The sequence below is a fragment of the Ambystoma mexicanum genome, chromosome 2q (genome assembly GCF_040938575.1).
Source record: "Ambystoma mexicanum isolate Mex_15411 chromosome 2q, UKY_AmexF1_1, whole genome shotgun sequence".
Lineage (NCBI taxonomy): Eukaryota > Metazoa > Chordata > Amphibia > Caudata > Ambystomatidae > Ambystoma > Ambystoma mexicanum.
The window spans coordinates 343,476,302-343,497,885 of NC_090924.1; the positions used below are offsets into that span (position 1 = coordinate 343,476,302).

The window sequence follows — 21,584 nt, forward strand, 5'->3', positions numbered from 1 at the left end:
TTGTTCCATAAAGTCTGACTGGAGATAATGCAGAGTCCCTTCCCATTCCTTCACAAACTTGTCCCTCGTTCCTTGGATTATGTGGGTGATTTTCTCCATCGTTACTTCGGCCCATAACTTCTCTAGCCAAGTGAAAGTCAATGGGGTATCCTTATTCTTCCAGTTCTGGGCAATTGTAGTCCATGCCGCAATGAGAAGTCCCATAAAACTTCTCCATTGAGATTTATTGTAAAGCCTTGTTATGTCATCTCTAATTCCACACAACCACACCCCTTCTGCAATCCGCCCCACATCAGGGAACATTTTATCCATCTCACCCTTGACTTCCTTCCAGAAGGGCTTGATGCCTTCACAATCCCACCAGATATGTTTCCATGTTCCTACTTCAGCACAACCTCTCCAACATTGATTAGACGTGTTGGGGAAAATAGAATGCAGTTTTTCGGGGGTGTAGTGCCATTGTGTCATTATTTTGACCCACATTTCTTTGGTTTGTGCAGATCGCGTCCTTTTCGGGATCTTTTTCCAAAGATCCTCTCACTGACTTTTCGTTGGTTCCTCCCCTCGCGTTTTTCCCCACTTAATCATGTATGACCATTTAATTTCCTCTTCCTGTGAGTTTATGAATTTATACAAAGTCGACACCCATTTTTTGGCCCCTGAGTTGGAAATGATGTATGTCTCAAACGGTGTAAGAGCCCTAGTTGCTGCTTTGGCGATGATCGGGGAGTTTAGCCATTGTTTTAACTGCTCGTATCTATATTTGTCCCCTTTTGAGGGAGTTGGACATGCAACGCAGGATTCAAGTGACCTGAGTTTATTGTCCACGAACATTTCACCTATTTTTGTTATGCCTGCTTCCTCCCAATTAACGTATGCCCCTTGTTCCATCCCCGGTGGGAATTGCGGGTTCCTGCAGATGGGTGTAAAAGGTCCCAGCGTTGTGGACATTATACCTCTCTGTGTTTGGCAATCCCACGCCTCCAGCGTAGTGTTCATTATCTCGCTTAACCCCAAGTTCCCGTGTGTGTGTTGTCTCTGTTTCCAGAGGAGCTCTACTAGTGGGGTTATCGCAACTGCCCTGTCCTGTTTGGCCCAGATCTGCTGCGGGTTCTCCCCCAACCACTCTCTCAGAACCTTAAGCTGCGCCACCTGATAATATTTCTGAAAGTGGGGAAGTGCCATCCCCCCATCCCTGGTTGGTGCCGTGAGGACTGCCCTAGCCACTCTCAGAGTCTTCCCTTTCCATATATAGGACCAGACCAATTTCGTTAGAGTTTTGAAGAACGTACGGGGTCACCCACCGGGAGAGCCTAAAAATAGTACAGCACCCTTTTGAGGATAGTCATCTTAACTGACTGGATCCTACCCCACCAAGATATCTGTAGTGGATTCCATCTGCCCACCTCTCTACGGATGCTTGCGAGAAGCCGCGGGTAGTTTTCCCCATAAATTTGCCCAATTTTCTGCGGTACCATTATTCCCAGGTATTTTATCCCCTTTTCTACTATCTTAAGATTCAGTAATTTAGCTTCCCCATATATCTTTGCTCTGTCACCCGCCAGGATTAAGATTTCTGATTTTTTCCTATTTATCTTCAGACCTGAGATGGCCCCAAATTCTTCTAACACCCGCACCACAATAATGTGGATTCGGGATCTTCTAGGGCAATCAACATATCATCCGCGTATGCTATTACCTTTTGTTGCTGTCCTGCCATATCTATTCCTCTAAGAGTTCAGATTGCCTTATTTTTATGAGCAGAGGTTCTAAGAAGATAGCATACAGCAATGGGGAAAGGGGGCAGCCTTGTTTCGTCCCTCTTGATATAAGTACTTTATCAGTTACCTCTCCATTAATGGCTATTCTACTGGATGGGGACATGTAGTTTGCTCTGATTCTTGCAATATATTGTTCCCCAAAGCCCATGTACGCTAGAACTCTAAATAACATCGACCATTCAACCCGATCAAAAGCCTTCTCGGCGTCGACCGATAACCGTATCGCTGGGGCGTTAGTTATGCCAATTATTTCCACCAGGTGAATGAGCCTCCTGATGTTATCATGGGTTTGCCTCCCAGGAATGAAGCCTGATTGGTCCATACCTATCAGTTTTGGGAGAAGCGGGGATAGCCTTGCTGCCAGGATCTTCGTATAGATTTTCGCATCTAGATTCATCAGGGATATCGGTCTATATGATGCGGGGAATGTTGGATCCTTACCTGGTTTGTGGAAGACTAACACTTTCGCTTCATTCATTGTGGGGGTCATGTTGCCGTTATCTTTAAATGAATTCAGGAGCCTAGTCAGGACCGGGGTCAGTAGGTCTGAATATTTTTTATAAAATGGAGCCGTAAAGCCATCTGGGCCTGGTGCTTTATTTACAGGGAGCCCATTTATTGCTTTTTTAACTTCCTCTTCGCTAATTGGGTTCTCAAGGGTTTGTTCATCTTCCACGGAAATCCGTGGGATCGGTATGGATTTTAGGTAGGAGTCTTGGGCGTCTGCGTTAGGATGCTCTGTGGAGTAGAGAGTTTGGTAGTATTCCCTCAATGCTTCCCCCATGTCCTGTGTGCGTGTTTGTATGTCCCCTTTTGCATTACGCATGGCCTTAATTGTAGTTTCTTTCTATTTTGCACAAAGTTGCTTCGCTAAAAGTCTGTCTGCTTTGTTCGCTCTTATATAATATCTCTGTTTCATATAAAGTAGGTTCCTTTCTGCATCTTTCGTGCGTAACATCTCTAGTTGGCCCTGTGTATGTTTCAATGTTTTTTAATGTCTTAGTGGGGTGTGACAACAGTTCCTCTTGGATATTTTCGATTGTTTTTTGAGCTACTTTTCCCACATATATCTTTGCTTGTCCTTCGTGATTTTCAGCGCCATCATCTTTCCCCGTATCACCGCTTTAAACGCATCCCAGACTGTGCTCAGAGTGACTGTCCCTGTGTCATTCTGTACAAAATATTCTTCTATCATTTCCCTTATGGCATCCCCGGTTATCGGGTCCTGGATCAGATCCAACGGTAGCCTCCACCTCCAGAGCCCATTCTTTTCCCCGGAAGAGTCATCTCCAGCCATAGTGGCGCATGGTCCGAGAGCGCTATCGCTCCCTTTTCTAACCCCTGAACCATACCCATGAGACCCACCGATACCCAGAAGTAATCAATCCTGGACATAGAATTGTGAACATGCGAGAAATATGTATACACCCTCTGCTCTCCATGCAACTCCCTCCACACATCATTTAAGGCCATGTGGTCCATCTGTTGTTTAAGGCGCTTTGATGGTGCTCCATGGCCGTGCATATACCCCATACTCCTGTCTAATTGTGGGTTCCAAGCCATGTTAAAATCCCCTCCCATGATCACCTCCTCCCTTGCAAAGACTTCCAACCTCCCCAACACATCTCTGAGGAAATAATCCTGTCCCTGATTGGGTGCATATATTGAGGCAAGAGTAACACGATATCCCTCTATCTCCGCATTGGCGAAGATATATCTTCCTTCTTTGTCGATGACTGTGTCTATCAGTTTAGTGTCTTTCCCTTCTTTCACCGCAATCAACACCCCTGCTTTCTTTTCCATTGTCTTTGCTTGTGCCCATATTTTAAACACTTTTATGCGTGTTTTCTGTTTGTCCCTGGTTCTGATATGGGTTTCTTGAAGTAGCAGAATATCAGCTTTACCCCTTTTAACCTGTTTTTCCAGCTTCACCCTCTTTGTTGGTAGGTTCATACCCCTATTGTTATAGGTTAATATGCGAATCATCCCCGTGCAGTTATACATTTATGCATTGGCTTTGAGTCCCCCTCAGTACATGCCCCCGTTCATTCATACCCCCGTTCCCCCTCCCCAACAGTGAACTGTAAAATACATAAACTTTCCCCCGAGCAGGGCGAGGGTTCCTAATGACGCTAGGGCGTTGTGCCCTTCACTCCCTGCCCTCCATGCCCTCAGGGGGTATTTCGTGGGGAATCCTAAACCCCACTGTTCCATCTGCCCTATCCGAGATCCAAACCGGTGGGTCACAACTGGACCGCCGTCTGCATACTGGTCATGCTGCTCCGGTCTCACTCGTCCCCCCCAGTTCGAACCTTATTTCAACACCTCCGCACTAAGGTCCAAGTTGCATTTATTTTCGGAGTTCCTCATGGTGCCTTTCTCCTGGACTCCCTTCCTGCATTTGCCTTCTTTCGCTTGGTTGACTCCCAATATATTGGTTTCCTTATTCGTTCCCTCCTCAGTGTAGTCTCCTCTCGTTCCAACTCTTCCTCTTGAAGTCCCATTGTACTTAGGTTTTCCTCCCACGTGGTCACTCTCCTCTGTTTTCCTTCACACCTGAACAACAGCCTAAATGGGAAGGTCCATTTGTAGCAAATTTGTTTCGGCACCAGCGCTTTGACCAACGGAGCCATAGCTCTCCTTTTTTGGAAGGTCATTAGAGCCAAATATTGGTACAGTTGTATGTCTTGTCCATTCATTTTAATATGCTCCAGTTCCCTGGCCCTCCTCAGGATCTGTTCTTTCTGCGAATAAGAGGAGAGAGCCACCAGGACATCTCGTGGTCTTTCTCACGGCGCCCCAGTTCTTCTCGGTCCTACCCTGTGGACTCTATCTATTCCAATATCTTCTGCGTCTTGTACTCCCAGAATATCTCTGAACACCTCCTTCACCGCCTCCTTCAAATCTTTATCAAGTATTGATTCCGCCATATTCTTGATACAGATGTTGGAGCGTCTGGAGCGATTCTCCAAATCTTCACATTGTATCTCCAGGTTATGGGTGAGTCGTACCAGGTGTTCTTGTGTCTCATTTGTCTGTTTCGTATCTTCCTCAAGACTAAGAAGTGTTCTCTCCACTATGTCAGTTCTCTCTTCTAAGTTGGCTATATCGATTTTCATATCATGTACCCTTTGTTTCATTTCGCTTTTCATAGTTGTGAATTGTTCTTGCACTGTAGACATGAACTTTTCCTGCAAGTCCATAAACCAGGTTTGCATGTCAGCTCTTGTCGCTGGTTGTTGTTGCTGAGAGAGTGTCTCGCTTTCCCCCCGGGGTTCCCCCTGGGATTTCCCTCCCGATTGCGATGAGACCTGTACTGACCTCATTTACAAAATGTCTGCGTCCTGTTTAGTGGATTGTTGCATTTGGTGGGTGGCGTTCCTCTTCCCTTTAGCTCTTGACATGGTAGTGAAGTCTGACCGGGATTTTGATGGGGCTTCGACGCCCAACTGCTGCCCTGTTGACTGACCTTCCACCTGTTGATTCCTCGTCAAAGCTAGTGTGGGCAGCGTCCCTGCGGTTTCTGGGCGTTGCGCTTGTGACTCCGAGTCCCTCCCGGGTCCCTCCTGCTACTGCCCACCTGTGGTGGCTAGGGCGCACCGGATACCCCCCTCGATGCGTGGCACTGGCGGCTCCCCCCGGCGAACTCCTGGTATGTCCCCATCGACGCTGTCCCTGGTCCGCCGTTCTTGGTTTCAATGCTCTGGGAGGGGGGGCTCCTCTAGCGCCGCCACCGCTCGTATAAGTCCGGGGTGGTGGGGAGGGCCACCACGTTATGCGGCATGATGTTCTTAGGGGGAGGGTTGCGCCCTTCCAATTTGTATATATATTGCCGCTATGCGGTGGATATTCTGCATATATTAATCAGATTTCCCCAAATTCTCTCTTGTTCTCCCCCCCGGGGTGTAGTACCTCCTTACTCTGAATGTGTGGGTGTCCTCGCTATCCCCCTCGAGGGGGTCTCAGCTCCTGCCGATGTATCCCGGGGCAGCCCCCGCTCCACTTATCAAGCGGTCCGCCCCGATCCGTCGTTCTCTCCGTCCTCTGACTCCTTCTCTGGCTTCCATCACCTCCACTCGAGCTCGGCGCCGCGTCCCTGCCTTGCGCCGAGCCGCTTGTCTGTCCGCTGCCGGCCCTGCACCGCGGCCGGCGGTGGCACCCCGACTCTGGGTCACACCTGAACCTGCTCCAGTGAGGGGGGCGCTGCACCGCCACCTACCCCGACAGCCCCAATCATCCACCCGCAGCTGCTCTTCCTCCGACCCTTGGAGGGTTCCACTCGGGCCCGATGGGGGAGGGGCGGACCGCTCACTCACTCCGTTCTCCCTCCGTAGGGCTCGTTTCGTTGAGCCGCGGTGGCCCCCGGAGGGGGGAGACCTCCAGCTGCCTGGGAGGGAGGGCAATTCGTGCCAACCGAGCCGCTTATGCTTCAAATGTGCTTTGTTGTTGGCGGCCCGGGCGGAGTTCGGCTTAGATGCGACTCCTCACCCCGGCGGCCATCTTGGAATCAGCCAATGTTTTCGTTTTTAACATTTATTTTCAGCAATGTTCGGCATCAATGTAAATGGAGAAATCGATTATGTACAGTATTGGCTCATATCACTACTGTTGATTTTCTTTATGCACATACGGGTCAAGTCTGGCCCTTTTCTGCATTATATGGGTAAGGTGCTGAGGGGAGGCCATCAGAGATGCCCACCTTTTTACCCCCTCCACATGGCCATTTGTAAAAACATTTTTCACTCTAGTGTGCTTCCATTATGTACAGTAAAAAGAAAGAGTTAATAAATGTGGGGCCAGTTTCAATTTTTTAACTCCACCTCTAAGGTGGAGGTAAAGATAGCTGGATTTTCTGTAAAACGTCTGCCTAAAATACCACCGCCGGTATTCCCATGGAACCACTGATAGTATTTGATTAAACCCTGAATTGGGTGGTCGGTAAAATCCAGGTTGTTTGCCAAATACTGACGATTTTACTGTTACCACCCAACTCTGAATGCCCCCCTAAATTTGTGATTGCTTTTGTCTTGTCCAGAACACTCTTCTCGCACCCGCGTACTCGGCGCCCCTGATCGGGAGGGGCAGATGTGCACATTCATATTTTCTGATGCAGAGAGGCGATGGAAGCCTTATTTGAAACTAGCAGCTTTAAAGTTGTTCTGCTTTTCTGCAAATATTTTTTTCTGCACAAACACAGTAACACTTTAACTCTGCCAATTTCAGGAAAGGCTTCCCTCGCCTCTCTGTCTAACAAAAAGCAGGTGCCAACATCAACCCCCTCCCCTCGGATGTGAAAGAACACATAATGTTGTTATATGTTCCCTCGCATCTGTGGGGAGGCGGCTGATGTGTGCATTTGATTTTTGGTAGGCAGCGAGGTGAGGGACGCCTTTCTAGAAACTAGCAGCTTTAAAGTTGTGTTGCGTTTGTGCAAATCCATTTTTCTGCATTAACACACTAGCAATTTAAAGCCTCCGTTTCAGAAAAGACTTCTCTCACCTCTCTGACTAACAAAAACCTATGTGCGGAATCCCCGCCCCTCAGCTCACAATTCGGGGGGAGGGGAGAGGCTGAATCCCGTTTAGCTCAATGGCGTTGCATGCGTGGCAATGGCTCAGGGCAAACCCGCCTCAGCGCATACTCTTTTGCGTTTCTGGGACCCCTGCCTTGTCCTCACACCTCTCTCTCTTATGATGCGAACTGGGGAGGACTGATGATGCCACTGGACCGCATAGCTCCATGATACTGCAGCACAGCCATGTGTGCTCACTCAAGCTGCACCACTGTTGACCCTGTCTGGCACTACTGGGGCCATCCTGGACCACAGGCCTTCACTCTGCCGCCTGTCCGCCACACCAGTGTTCCTCTCTGGATGGGGACATGACCTTTATGGATCCTTGGAGCTCCCTTGCCCTTCCCAGGTTGCCCTCTCATGCGGCCCAGGTCTCAACATTCCCCTAAGCTGCCCCACTCATGCGGCCTGGGACTTTGCCACCACCATTTCTGTTAACGCTGTCTCAGTGCGTCACTCCCTATCACAACCTCCAGATATCTATGGCCCCGTGGAGGCATCTGTGGGCAGTAGTCCCAGCTGTAACCATTGCTCCACCACTCTCTGTCCCCTTCCTCTGCCTCCTCAACAGTCCTTCTACAGTCTCCCAGGGTAGGCCATCCCCTCAGACCACCTGGGTCCAATGACCAACATTGAAAACAGGATCCCATGGTGCAGTCCTCCAACATGGTCTGAAACACACACAATGACACATTGAAAGTTGCATAAGGTACAACAATGTTAGAGTGCTCCTCTACATACACATGTTAGCCCAAATAAAACGTCACCGAAACAACAGAGGGGTGTATTAGCCAAGTGTTATTACCTGGAAGCTCCCATATAGGATCAATTGAGCCAGGGGTTTGGAGGATTGGGCCGGGGTTGAGAGAAAGCTTGGTTGGTTGTTGGCTGGGTAATGCCCAAAAAGTGAAATCTAGACACAGAGGGGGAATTTGCTAGAGCATATGGAGAAAGCCATGCCCTCCGATCTAGCACAGCTAGTCTGGTGCATCAACGGGGACCTGAGCACACAGACCAGATTCTGAAGGAACTCACCTAAGCAGAGATTTGCCAAATATTTGTTAGGAGCAGTGCGTGTGATATGTTGGCCTTTGTGGTAGGGATACAACTGGTGGATGGCTTTGTGGAAGAACGTGGTAGCACATGGAATATTGTTACTGGATATTAGAAACAGTGTAGCAGGTAGAATGTGGACAAAAAGTAAATGTTGCTAAATGTACCAATTGTCTTATCTTTCTTTATTTGCAGTTTTGACCATGCCGGCTACCAACCAGGGGTGGCCTGAAGCCTTTGGGTTCCAGATCAGCGGACATGGGCCCTGCTACATTCTGGCGGTAGAAGAGGGCAGTAGTGCCCACGTGGCAGGCCTGCAGCCTGGAGATCAAATTCTGGAGATCGAAGGTCACAATGTCTCAATGCTGCCCAGCGAGGCTCTGGTGAATCTGGCCCGGGAATGCGTGGACGTGCCACCTAGCATTGGCGTTGTCTCCCGCACCCAGCAGGTGGACGTCCTGCCAGATGCTTTGGGGCACTTTGGCTTTAGCCTGATGGGGGACGGTCCTCTCCAGGTGGAGACGGTCAACCCTGAGTCTCCCGCGTCAGACAGTGGGATTAGACCTGGCGATTATGTGCTGGAGGTGAATGGGGTCCCGGTGAAGCACCACGAGACAGCCCAACGCATGATCGCGGCATCGTGCAATGGGACCCTCAGACTGGGCCTGCTGTGCATAAGCCGGAGGCAGAAGCGGAGCCGCAACAGCACTGTACGGGAGTATGTTCAGAGCACTGAGGCAGTACACCAGGAAAGGAGAAGCAAGGCACAGGAATTCAACAAAAAGGTAACTGCCAGGGCTCCTCCCTTGTGCTGTCTGGTGCATGTGTGTTTAAGCATGTTGCTCAAGGACAGGAATGATTCATCATGGTAAAGGTGCTCATGCAAGTATCTCTAAGTCTCAGGATCAGTTCTGGCATAACAAAGTGTGCCCCAGGCCAGGATTGAATTGGTTTGGCAGAAGTGCGTGCTCTTCTAAGGATAGTTCAGGACTTGTTTGTACACCCAGAGCGGTGTTGGGTATTCCAAAAATGGCAAGAGCATGCAGCACTGCAGCAAAAACCATGTGTATTGCTAGTGCTGCAGGTATCCCAAAATTAGAATCAGATGGAGTGATTGTAGTCTAATCTGGGAAAGATCATGCGAATTGAAAGAACACCCTCGAGCTATTCATGCTGGATTTCCTCGAAGAAAATGTATTCTTTTTTATTTAATTTCAGTATTGTGTATGCCACGTTTAGAAGCATCAATCAAGTTAGTCTCTCTTTCGGGCAGCAAGAATACCACACATGAAAGCCAATCTTCAACACCCTTGGGTGGGGGACAAACCCCGGATCTTGGCCAGGATCTTTGCCAAACTGCGTAGTGGACAGATGAGTTCATGCTTTTCGGTGGATGCAGGCTAACCTGTGGGCAGTGGTGGCTGGTGAATGTTTTACTTGGCGGGGCGTAAACATTTCCCATGAATGTGCATGATTGATTGAGCTCAGGGGAGTCCGAACCAACCAAACAGGGTCAGTGAAGGCGGGTGGGGGTTTCAACCCGAGAACATTTTTAAAGTACTGTGTTAAAAGGATGTAATTTACAGGACAGTTTCTCTGAAAAACGAGGTAATGATACGCACAGAAGCAGATTTTTTTCGGTTAACACCTGAAAAAATATCCAATAGGTGCTAAATCAGCAACAGTTCACAGGAGCATTTTCTGGGGTATTGTCCAACACATTTTAATGTTGCCTTTGCCCATGACGTATGCCATTATATTGCCAGTGAAAAACACATTTTCATGCTGGCTGTGCCCAGGCATGCCTATACTGGCAACACCAATATATGCTAGTTGTGACACATAAGAAAATACTCGTTTGCTTTGTCCATACTGCCACTAATGGTACTGTAAGAAAACAAGTCTATGTTGGCTTTGCTAATATATGAAAATACCCCCACATAAGAACATGCTACTGTTGGTTTTGTTCATAATGCCACAACAAAATGTCATGCCACTGTAAGAAAACAGGTCCATACTGCCTGCACCAAAGTAGGCAAGCATGGCCACATAAGAATGTTAATTTGGCTTTGTCCATAACATCAGTAAAAATGCTAGGCCCACTCTAAGAAAACATGTGTATGCTAAATGAACCACCAAACCTCCTCCCTCCATATAAGAACACTCAGCATGTTGGCTTTGCCCATAACCTATTACAAATGCTGTGTCTGCTGTAAGAAAACATGTTCCCGCTGGTTAAACCATTGTAGCTACCCTGTCCCTAATGTAAGAACTTTCATGTTTTCTTTGCCCATTATGCCAATAAAACATTTACCCAATCACAAAAACATATAAATACAGGCTGCCCCTGCATGCACCATTGTATCACCTCCCCCAATCAGAGGCTCACTCGGCCTGCATGCACGCAACCAAATTCATTCATACACGCACTCATACAACATACACACTACATAAAACAAACTACAGCCTGTCGTCTCCTTCTCCTTTTAAAGAGGCAATATACCAGCATATCTTGTGATCACACAATCACTCAAAACACCCTAACGTCCTACTATTATATTTGTATAACATCTCTGATGTACTAAAAATGTACCCTGTGTTATAAACGGAATAACAAGTAAAACAGCAAACTGAACACATTTGTATGCATTGCACATCTTCGCTTTCATCTGAACGACAATCAAACAAACATTGTACAGATTTTGTTTGACAACCATTTCTTTGACTATGCATAAATACACAATATCGTACAGAATTCTAAAAATAAGTGTGAAAGAATTCTACTCCAGGCCCTGCTAGCGCTGACACTGAAATCTGCAGTCTGCCAGACGACATTATCACCAACTCGGATCAGACCTCGATTCGATTACAATTACAGTTCTGAGATTCGTATGCAATTTATTGAAGTTTAATTTTATTTTAAAAGTTTGTATAGCGCGAACATGCCTGGCTAGCAAGAGCATCAGAAGGCTTCACAATGCACCAATACATAGATTTACACTTAAAGTAACAAACAATAAACAACAGAGATCAACAATATGTAAAATATTTTGCCTATATTAAAATTGCAATTCGATACTCTCTCTAAAAACCGAACTAAAATGTCAAAACTAGACAATTAATAAAACCCTAAAATCTGTCGATTTTAAGTTCATAAGACCATTCAAATAAGTCTGAACCAATTAAAATGCTTGTGCCCAACACCCTTTTCTTTCTAAACTTCAGGTCGGTTGTTCTCACTCGTAGATCTTTTGGGAGGGTGTTCCAGAGTTTAACAGACTTACTCAGTGTGAATGAACATTTGAAACATGGAAATTCAAACTGTAATTACTCTTGGCTCCATAACCCCCCCTTCCGCCCCCCTGCGATTTTCAATTTCTGATATAGCTACTCAGGAGATTTGAAATCGGGTGTTTTATTGGCAATACAGTTAAAATCTGAACCTAAAATCAAGGGGTAAATAGTGATATTTCTTTAAAAGGCGGGAAATATGATTACATTTTCTTACCCCACACACTAAGCAGGCTGCCAAATTAAAAACTGATTTCAGAGGGAGACGTGTATTTTTGGGGAGTCCTATTAACACAACGTTCAAATTCCCTAAACAACAAAGAATCGATTACACTTAAAGATCTTTTGATTCAGATCGAAACACATGATTTATATAGACACTACAGCTCCAAACCTGAAATACACCTGAATACTGTCAATACCTGGGATGGGCCCATTACATGTACAGTGTGAATTTCTTTCCACATTTACCTGTAAGATCTCTGCCAAAGATGTAATAACTAATCTTCACGTTTATCTCCCTGTTATGCTTGCCCAACTATGACACGTCCTGCATTGACTATGTACTTGTGATATGTTTCACCTCATAGAAACAAAGTGCAGTCATAGATTAACCATTGGCTAATCCAAAATCTTGAGTTTATGGCTGGTTGTCTGCAGTACGTGTGTCTCTGTATTGTGGCTGCCCAATCCAAAGTTAAATAGATTTCTGCTTCTGGACATACAATTGCAACATCAGTAATCACCCAAGCAAATATGAGCAACTGCAAAATTGTACATAGCTAGCACTTGAGAAGACAAATGGGGTCCTCTAGAAATCAAAGGAGACAGACATCACCTAAGAACCACTTTGAGGCTCAACAACCTTTTTAACTTTTTGAAACCTAAATTCTTCATTTCATTATGATTGTCTAAACACAAGTACTATCAAATAAAAAAACATTATTTTGAACACTCTCCTAGTTTGTGCGAATTGTAATTATAACATTAAAGGCTGGCGCAATTTGTATATCCAGAAGCAGAAACATATGTTTTCACCTCATGTTTTGGAACTTACTTTATATACAATGCCCCTCAATTGTGTCTCTTGAGCTGGCCTCTTAACTACCAAAACCACTCAATAACGAAAATCACACCTTTTTGGAGGTATGGTATGGTCCTACACTGGTTACTTTCTCAATCATTGTATAGCTAAAACTTGGAAGCAGACTTGCAGCAGCTAATAGTATGCCATGGGCAGGCCAGCACACTACTTCCCCCCTTATGTTCTTCAACCACATAACTACTTCCACATGGTGGAATATTGACCACATCACTCTATTACACACATACAGCCGTATTTAGGGAAATTATCATTTAAGTCTTGTCCAACAGTCCTTAATTAGCAACAACAATTTGGGTTATCGCCTGTAAACAAATGTACTAGGTGTTTCAAGCTCTTCTTGAGCCCATCACACACCCAATAGGCTGTAAGAACAATACAATATAGTAGATATAGATATTTGGGGGCATTACGAGGTTGGAGGTAGCCATGGCGCTATTAGCGCCATGGCTACCCTCTTACCGCATACCGGATCCGGGTTCCCTGAATGGGGAATTACCGGGCCATTGCAACCCTGGAGAACCCGGTATTTCCCCATTCAGGGAACCCATCCCCATTCCCATTCGAGCCCCCATAGGGCTCAATGGGAATGGGGACCATGCTAACAACGGGCCCGTTAATAACGGGCCCGTTGTTAGCATGCTGGTCCTTTAGCGGCTCCCACTAAGAGCGCCTGGTAAAACCAGCTGCCCTTAGTGGGACCCGCTAAAGGACCTCGCAATGTGGCGGTAAGGGGTTAACGGCACTGGCACCTTTACGGGCGCCGTTAACCCCTTACCGCCTACCTCGTAATGACCTCCATTGTCCCTTAAAACTACTGCACATTGATAATTGGTTTATGAACCTAATCCAATATAAACAGATCAGGTAGACCTTATTCATAGCAGCCAGACAGTCCGCCCATGGAACCCGCATCCCTCCACACAAATACAATCACTCTTCGCCCCCTCTGCATCCCAACCTATCATTTGTCACTTTTCACCCTCTTTGCCATCCACTTGTCTTGTATTCTTTCCGTCTCCCTCTAGGACTACGGTCTGGTTCACCCTGGGGTAGGACATAGTATGCCATTCTGGACAAGCCAAGTGCTTTGATACTACTACCATGGTGGTGATTTTGTACAGTACAAAGGTTTATTAACTAACGTAGCTATCTCATATCACATGTGCACCCACGTAACATAATTGAATTGAATTGATATTTTATTTCTATCCCGCTCGTACACAAGTGTTTCAGAGCGCGACAAGGCAAGGGAGGGGAACAGGGAAGAACAGAACAACGATCTTACTAGGCCCAGTAACATTGAGAACGTGCAGGTGCATGGGAGAGGGAGAGGAGCAAAGTGCATGGAAGGGGGGAGAAGTGGAAAGAGCAGAGCAAAGGAGAAACAGATAAATAATAATAAATAATAAAGGCAACAAACAATGGTAGTGCAGCCAGCAAGTGGCAAGTGCTGTGTTTAAGGCAGAAGACAGGATAGGTCTGATAAGTGCATGAAGAAAAAAAGGGGGGGCGCTGTATAGGTACAGATACAGACCCCAGTACAAGGGGTGGCCTGGAGGCAGAGCAGGAGAGTGGCAGGGTGAGCAGGTACCTGGGCCCAGAGGACAGAGGGTGGCCAGGTGCACGGTGCCAAGAGAGAGCAGATCAGCAGGGGAGAGGGAGGGTGAAGGCAGAAGCAAAGAGGAAGGTCTTGAGGTGCTTTCGGAACCAGAGATGGTTCTCCCCAAGTTTTAGAGTGGCAGGGAGGTTGTTCCAGAGGGAGGCCCCAGCCAAAGAGAAAGATCTACCCCAGCTCGTTTCTTTGAAAAACGACTGACTTTGATGGAGTTAGAGGTAGAGGAGCGAAGAGCTCGAGAGGGGAGGTATTTGCGGAGGGATAGCTAAATGTATTTTGGTCCCAGGCCCCAGAAGGCCTTGCGGACAATGCAGGGTGTTTTGAATTTAATCCTTGCAGCCACTGGGAGCCAATGGATAGATTTCAGAGCTGGAAAGATATGATCCCAGGGCTTGAGGATCGTATCTCTCATACAACGCATTCACATTTTACATGTGATGGCCATCCAAAAAGACAAATCCTTGAATGCATACACGCATCTATACATAAATACAGACTTCTTTGTTGTTATCTGCTGCCCCAGTCTCGACTCCAGACACTGCCTCAGCAAGCAAACAGGAACCAGGAAGAGCTTCCTGATTCCTGTACATGCACAGTAGACCCGGGGCACCACCATCCCGCTGTCCAGGCCCTATGAATGTGTGGGAAAACACAGGAGAACCCTCTTGACCCATTTGGTCCTGCAGTTCTCCAGCCTGCAACCCCACTGGGCCATTCAAAGCTGGGGAAGAAAATCGATCCCGGCCTTTCAAGGCCCATTGGGTGTAAGCACTGGAGAGCTGTATCCGTGGAAGGGGAACCATGTTTCCCTACACACAAAAGACAGCCTATGAGTGAATCCTGAGCTGCAACAAGCAGCTGAGGACACGTTAATTGTTTTCACTAGACTGGCTTGACTCCTCAATAATGGGTTGCTTTGTCGCACTCTGTTGCCCATTATGAACTAGCATACAGGAAATTGTTGGTGTGGACCCTGAGATTGGTTTACTAAGATAGGCTCAGCCTAACCAATCACTATGGCCTATGTGGCCTTAAGAGAGGGTTGGAGCCCCTCTTTCAGACAGATCATCTGAAGACTTCACTTGAAGCACGAAGAAGAACTCATCCTTGTACCCTGGTTGAAGGTACAGTCTGCCTTACAGATTTTGTCTGTGAAGGAAGGCCAGGAACATCCAAAGAGGGAAGCAATATCCCTCCCCTTAATTCTGCCCGGTGAGCAGAGGGAGAAAAGAACTCAGAAGACCCTCCAGCTGCTTCAGAACTGGTACCCAGCCAGCACACAGCATGCCCTGCAAGGCTCTGAAGCAAGCTCCCTGGACAGGGAGTGCCAGAAGATTTCTGAACCCGAACCCAAGGACTAGGCAGCTGCCTGCAATGCACTGCCTAGCTCTTGGCTGTCCGCCTTAACTCAAGTTAATTAAGGTGGGGAACAGTGCAACGACGAGCACCTGCCCCCATCTGCCTTAAAAGACATTCCCAAGCGAATCGCGTTCCTCGAGCCGCACCGCCTGCAACACTGACCACCTTCAAGCCTCGAGCTACCGCGTCAAGCCGCAGTCGCCGGAGGAGCCTGAGACGTCTTGACCAGTGCCAGAACCGCTGATCAGCACTGAGATGATTCCTGATCTCGAGTCGCCATGAAGGACAGCCTGCAGCCATTCGCTATGCTTCGCTCGCCAAACAGTCTTGCCGCCACCTGCCACAGACTCACGTCTCGAACTCTGTCGCAGATGCCAGAAAGCACCCTGGAGCCGACTCGATGCTGTCGAGTACCAAGAACAACTACAGCAAGAGGTACAGTGTGGTTCTGTCTCCCTGGTCCTTCCCAGAAGTCCCCTAAAGACATTTTTTTAAGACCCTTTCTCCCTTTTTGCTGAAGCCAAGAAGCCTTTTAAAAAAACGATTGTGGTTATTAACCATACCAACGACTCCTCCGGTCAGTATCCACAGTGCATCGCTTTTCCTTCTTAGAAGCTGCTTGTTCTCTGCATTCCTTTACAGGGGGGGGTGTATTTAGTAGTGCTATTAGATTGTCTGTTATGATAATAATAAAGTAGATCTTTTTATACAACCGTGACTGGACACTCCTTGTATCATTATATTATTAGATAACAATTGTATTTTGGCTGTGATGCAAATAACCAACGATCCACGACCTTGCATAGGAGATAAGCCTGCCGTTCCGTCCACTTTACCAAAATTGGACCCAGAGGTTAATAATTTTAATTTTATGCTTGTTTAATCTAATCTATTCGGATCCATTTTGGCGTATTAGAGGTGTTCACCACTGGTACCCCGGAATGTGATTCGTCACAGCCGCACTTCGCGCCCCATTGCACATTAAATAACCAGCTTCCTGGACAGTACTGCATCAGCGAGCTCCCACTGTTAGTGGGGAAAGACCTCTGCTTGCTCCCCTCTGACTCTGATTTGACCTATGCCACACTGAGCTGCCACACCTCGCCAATAATTGTCACTGCCAGTAGCACACAACCACTTTTTTTGTTGGGGGAAAAAACAAAACCTTTCATTAATAATAGGCAGCATCATTTCAGATTCATTAAAATAATAGTTTTGCCTCCATTACAATGTGCAAGAGGTTCTATATCATTTAGCGTGTAGGCATTTCCTTTCCACGCATACAGACGCGTCTGGTTCTGCTGTCATTTTTCTTTCTGGCCGATATGTCACCTCTTGCCCCATCTTTCCAAAAAGCAGGAGGAGCATATGGACGCTCTGCTTGCTCTTGTGTGCCACTTTTTCATACTTTCCATATTGCTTTTTTGTTTTTTATTTAATTGAACACATTCTGTACCCCTATAATATATTGAAACTTGACAGAGATGACAGGGGACATCCACTACTTCCAGTTTATGCAAGTTCTCCCCAGCTTCTCCCTCTGACTGGCACCTATCATCACCTATCTTCCCTCATCAACGTCTTGCTGGACTCAGAATATTCCGTTTTTTGTGTGGAAGGCCATGCCATACCATGGGCAGAGTTAGTACACTGGGAGTTGTTTTTGAGTCCTCGTTGAACATCAATGCCAACATCGAGATTGTTGTGAATAAGGCGAAATACACACTTCGTCTTCTAAGGCTTGCTAAGCCTTATGTTTTAGAATCTAACTGTGCCACTTTGGTACAGGCTCTTGTTATGCCTCGGTTGGATTATTGTAATGTTTTGATGTTCGCATCTAGCAATAACAGTCTCAGAGGACTCCAAGTCCTTCAAAATTATGCGGTACGTATCATTAAGAATATTCCAAGACACAAGCCCATTTCTGAACACAGGAGAACCCTTCATTGGCTCCCTATGGAGGCTCACCTACAGTTCAAGGCCTTGACATTGGTGCACAAATGCATGAACGGGCATGTCCCTAGCTATCTTAAAGAAACGGTTCAAATCTGCACTCCGACCAGGTTCACTAGATCTGGTGAAGGAATTTGTATCTCAGTTCCATGGAGTAAGAGAGTCAGAGGACTAGGTAGGTCCTTTATTGCCCAGGTTGCTCTTCTATGGAATAAGCTTCCCCTGTCTTTCTGCGCCGTAAAATGAACATTCTGAAATTTCGGAAGGTCGTCAAGACCATGTTTTTCGGTTGATTCTTTTCTGGGAGCTCTCTGTCTTTGATGTCCATGTTTTGCTCTTCTCTTCCTGCGCCCTGATGCCTGCGGCCTTTCAGCGCACTATGGGCCTCATTACCAGTAAGGGCACCGGTTCCGGTAAACCCTTACCACCTTACTACGAGATCCCTTTGTGGGTAGGTACTTTAACGCCTGCTGTTTAGCAGGCGTTAAAAACCAACCCGCAAAGGGACCAGGGTTCTAATTACGGTACCGCAATTTCCGGCACCGTAATTAGCGCCTTCCCCATTCCCATAGAGCCCTATGGGGCAAAAATGGGAATGGGGAAGGGCAATGGGGGAAGGGGGAATTACCGCCCCGCCAACCTTGGAATAGGGCGGTAATTCCCCTTTCCTCCAAGGCAGTGCCAGTATTTTACCGGCATGGACCAAGGTGCTCATAGCACCTTGGTCCACCGCCCACCGTGTAATGAGGCCCTATAAGTGCAAATAATAATAATATGATGGGACGCATTTCACCTCTGGCATCTTGGAAAAGTGATCTTTGAAAACTATGAAAAACCTCTCCCACTTTGTTCCTTGCACAGATTCTAAGGTGAATTCACTGCCCCCCAAAATGTGTGTGTGCAATGCCCCCTACAGAAAGAAAATGTGCATCGCAATTGTGCCCTGCCCGTTAAATTGACGCTCCGGTTACATAACTGGGGTGACAGCCGTGCGCCATCTTGGAGTTGCTGGATTAGCTTTAGGGAAAGAGGAGCCTTCTTGAGATTGATGCGCACGTGTGTAAGATTGCTGTGGATCACCAATGGCGTACATTGTGTGTTTTTTTAAAATTTCATCAAGACATTGATAACAAGAGAGATAAACATAAACGAAGGGGTTATAACGCACACATTTTATAAGGAAAAACACTACATCAAAATATCAAACGAGATTCCCATTGGCAATGACAACTGCTGCACACAGGGCGACATGAGCAGGTGCTGGTTTGTGTGAAGAATTTTGAAAACTGCTGAATCCTTCCTTCTTTTAGTGTTTGTGAGTTTGCCGGGAATATTTCGAGACTGCAAGCAAGTGGGCCAGACTTGATTACTGTGTAATTAGCAATGGGGTGCAGAACCCACAGCAGAAGGCGCAGGCAGGCAGTGGGGAAGTAATCACAGAGTGTCAAGCAGGCTGCAGGAGGCTGCCTCCACGCTGTGATGTCGCTGACAGCTCACGGAAAGAAGACTAGGCACTGTTGGGGCCGGTCTGCCAGAGCACGGCAAGCTCTGCCAGTGGCTTGCCAGCGACGTGTCCAGACTCTTTTGACTGGGGTGGCCCAAGTGGGGCACTGACTTATGCAGGGGTGGAATAAAGTACGAGCACAAACAGAGCTGGCCTTGGGGGGGGGGGCGGGGCGGGCGACCACCCGGGGTGCCATGTCCCCCCCCCACCACGCCAGGTCGGGGAGTCTTTTAAAGGCTCCCCCGAGCTGGCGTAGTGAGAAAAGGCGCGGCAGGCGCCCTTTTGTTATTAAATGCACCCGCGGCGGTGTGGCACATTTAATAACAATAGGGTGCTGATGCCCATTCACATGATGATTACCTCCCTGCTCCGACGCGGGAGCCAGGAGGTTTTCATTGGTATAGGGCGCTCATGCCTTAGCATGCATGAGCATCCTATTCCAGTGATTAACCACCTGCAAGGTGCCGGAGCAGGGAGGGACAAATCAAATGTGGCGCTCCTGCCCCCCCCGCACCCTCTGTGCCCCGCCTCTCCCCCTGTTGACCAGCGGCATGCGGGGAGGGTGCCAATTTGCCCAGGGTGCTGCTGCCTGAGCGCAAACACACATAATGACCATAGTTCAGGATAATGGGGTGGCAGCTGGGGTGGCCAATCAGATTCCAGGAGAAGCACATGCCACCCCAGCACTGAGCTTTGCAACCCGGGTCTGTCCTGGCCCCTGGAACTACCACTAGTCCAGAGGAGCAGCTGATGGGCCCTCATTCCCTCAGGTAGTTATTTATTTAGCATTTATGGAGCGCGCCAAACCAGTGGGTATCTGGGCGCTGGAAAACAGGTACTGCAGTACATTCAACAATAAAAAGCTTAAGTTTGACATATATTATGACAAGCTTATTTACAGGCATAAGATAACTCACAGATGCACCAAATGATCAATGAAGTTTACATGTGTAGTATTATTCACATAAGTATTGTGCTGAAGAAGTGGCAGTAGATGGGTGTGAAGCAGCAAAGTCTATATATTGGAGGTGAGGAGCCAGGCTTTGAGTTTTCTGCGAAATGGGGTGTGGGACAGCTCTGCTCCGATGTCTAAGGGTAAGGCATTCCAGCTTTTGGCTGCCACAACTGGGAAGCTGGGTATTAATGACTCCATCTAATAACAGGACCAACGTATTTAGCTATAGCGCCTGACGATAGCCAGAAAGATGTAATAGAATGAGGCCTTCAATCCAGGGGTGGACCTGGAGCCAAAAGTGGCCCTGGAAATATTGTTCCAAGTGGCCCTGCATTATACCCTGCGAGCCAAGGCAGCTAGCAAGCCCAACCCTCTAAATAGGGCTCAGGGGCCCCCGCGCAAGAAAGAGATAGGAAAAATGGGTGCACATAGTGAATTTTAAAATTCATTTGTCCCTATATAGTGCATGAGCAAAACATTTGTTACACGTGAGGAATTACATAATGAAGCTTTATAACAAATTCTTTGCTTCAAAGGGAAGTGGAAACAAATGGGCTGGCGGGCTGCTAGAAAGGGCAAGAGAAGCAGAAAATCAAACTACACACACAAAAGAGGCCTTTGGAGTAGAAACCCAGTGGGAAATCTCCAGAGTTCCCTGTAGGCAAGTCTGCCGCTGCTTTGATCATGCTTCCTTTCCAAAGATTTTCCAGACCCTCTTGCCACCCTCCCCCCCCCCCAAGAGTGCCACATACCAGCCATTGCATGCCTGCACATTGTCGGAGCGTAAAGGCACCCACAGGGAAGCAGAGTGTCTCATTACCAGTACGGAGACACAAATTACCAGTGAAACGTTTACTATCTAAGCAAGCTTTGACAAAGCCGATAGCTTGGGTATTTGCAGAAGCATTTGCGGGGTATATACTTGGGATTCATCATTTGCCAGCTATTGCCACCGCATCATCACATTTGTTGGGTTCACACATCATGTGACAGGTTGTGCTATCATATACCAGCTATTGCCATACAATTCGTAGGTACCCGAAAAATGGGCAGGTTTAGCCACCAAAAGCAGGTACTCACACCATTAGCCAGTTATTTTATGTTATGTTATTATGACTTGTACCGTGCACTTTTGCCCTTTTCATGGTCTCCAGGTTGTATGGCGGATCAGAAAAGGAAGGTGGTTGGGGTGGTAAATTAGTAGGGTTAATAGGGTAAAACGCAAGAGAGCTTTGATGTGCAGTTGGTAGCTTCAGTTCGGGAAAAACAGTCACTGTGTGGTGGTATGATGTTGGTAGATTGCCATTTGTGTCTTGTCTGTTTTGTGGATGGTTGTATGCAAGTGCTTCATGTGCATTGTTGGATGTAGTGGAGAGTGTATGTACTTTGGGTATTT

General features: G+C 47.2%; 1 protein-coding gene across 1 annotated transcript in view; it reads left to right on the forward strand.

The window, feature by feature from the left end:
• Nucleotides 1-21,584, forward strand: part of GRID2IP (Grid2 interacting protein) — an 837,949-nt gene that overhangs the window by 183,817 nt on the left and 632,548 nt on the right. Inside the window, exon 2 of the mRNA XM_069647354.1 lies at nucleotides 8,602-9,191. Coding sequence (XP_069503455.1) covers nucleotides 8,602-9,191 — 590 coding nt within the window. The remainder of the gene's footprint in view (nucleotides 1-8,601; nucleotides 9,192-21,584) is intronic.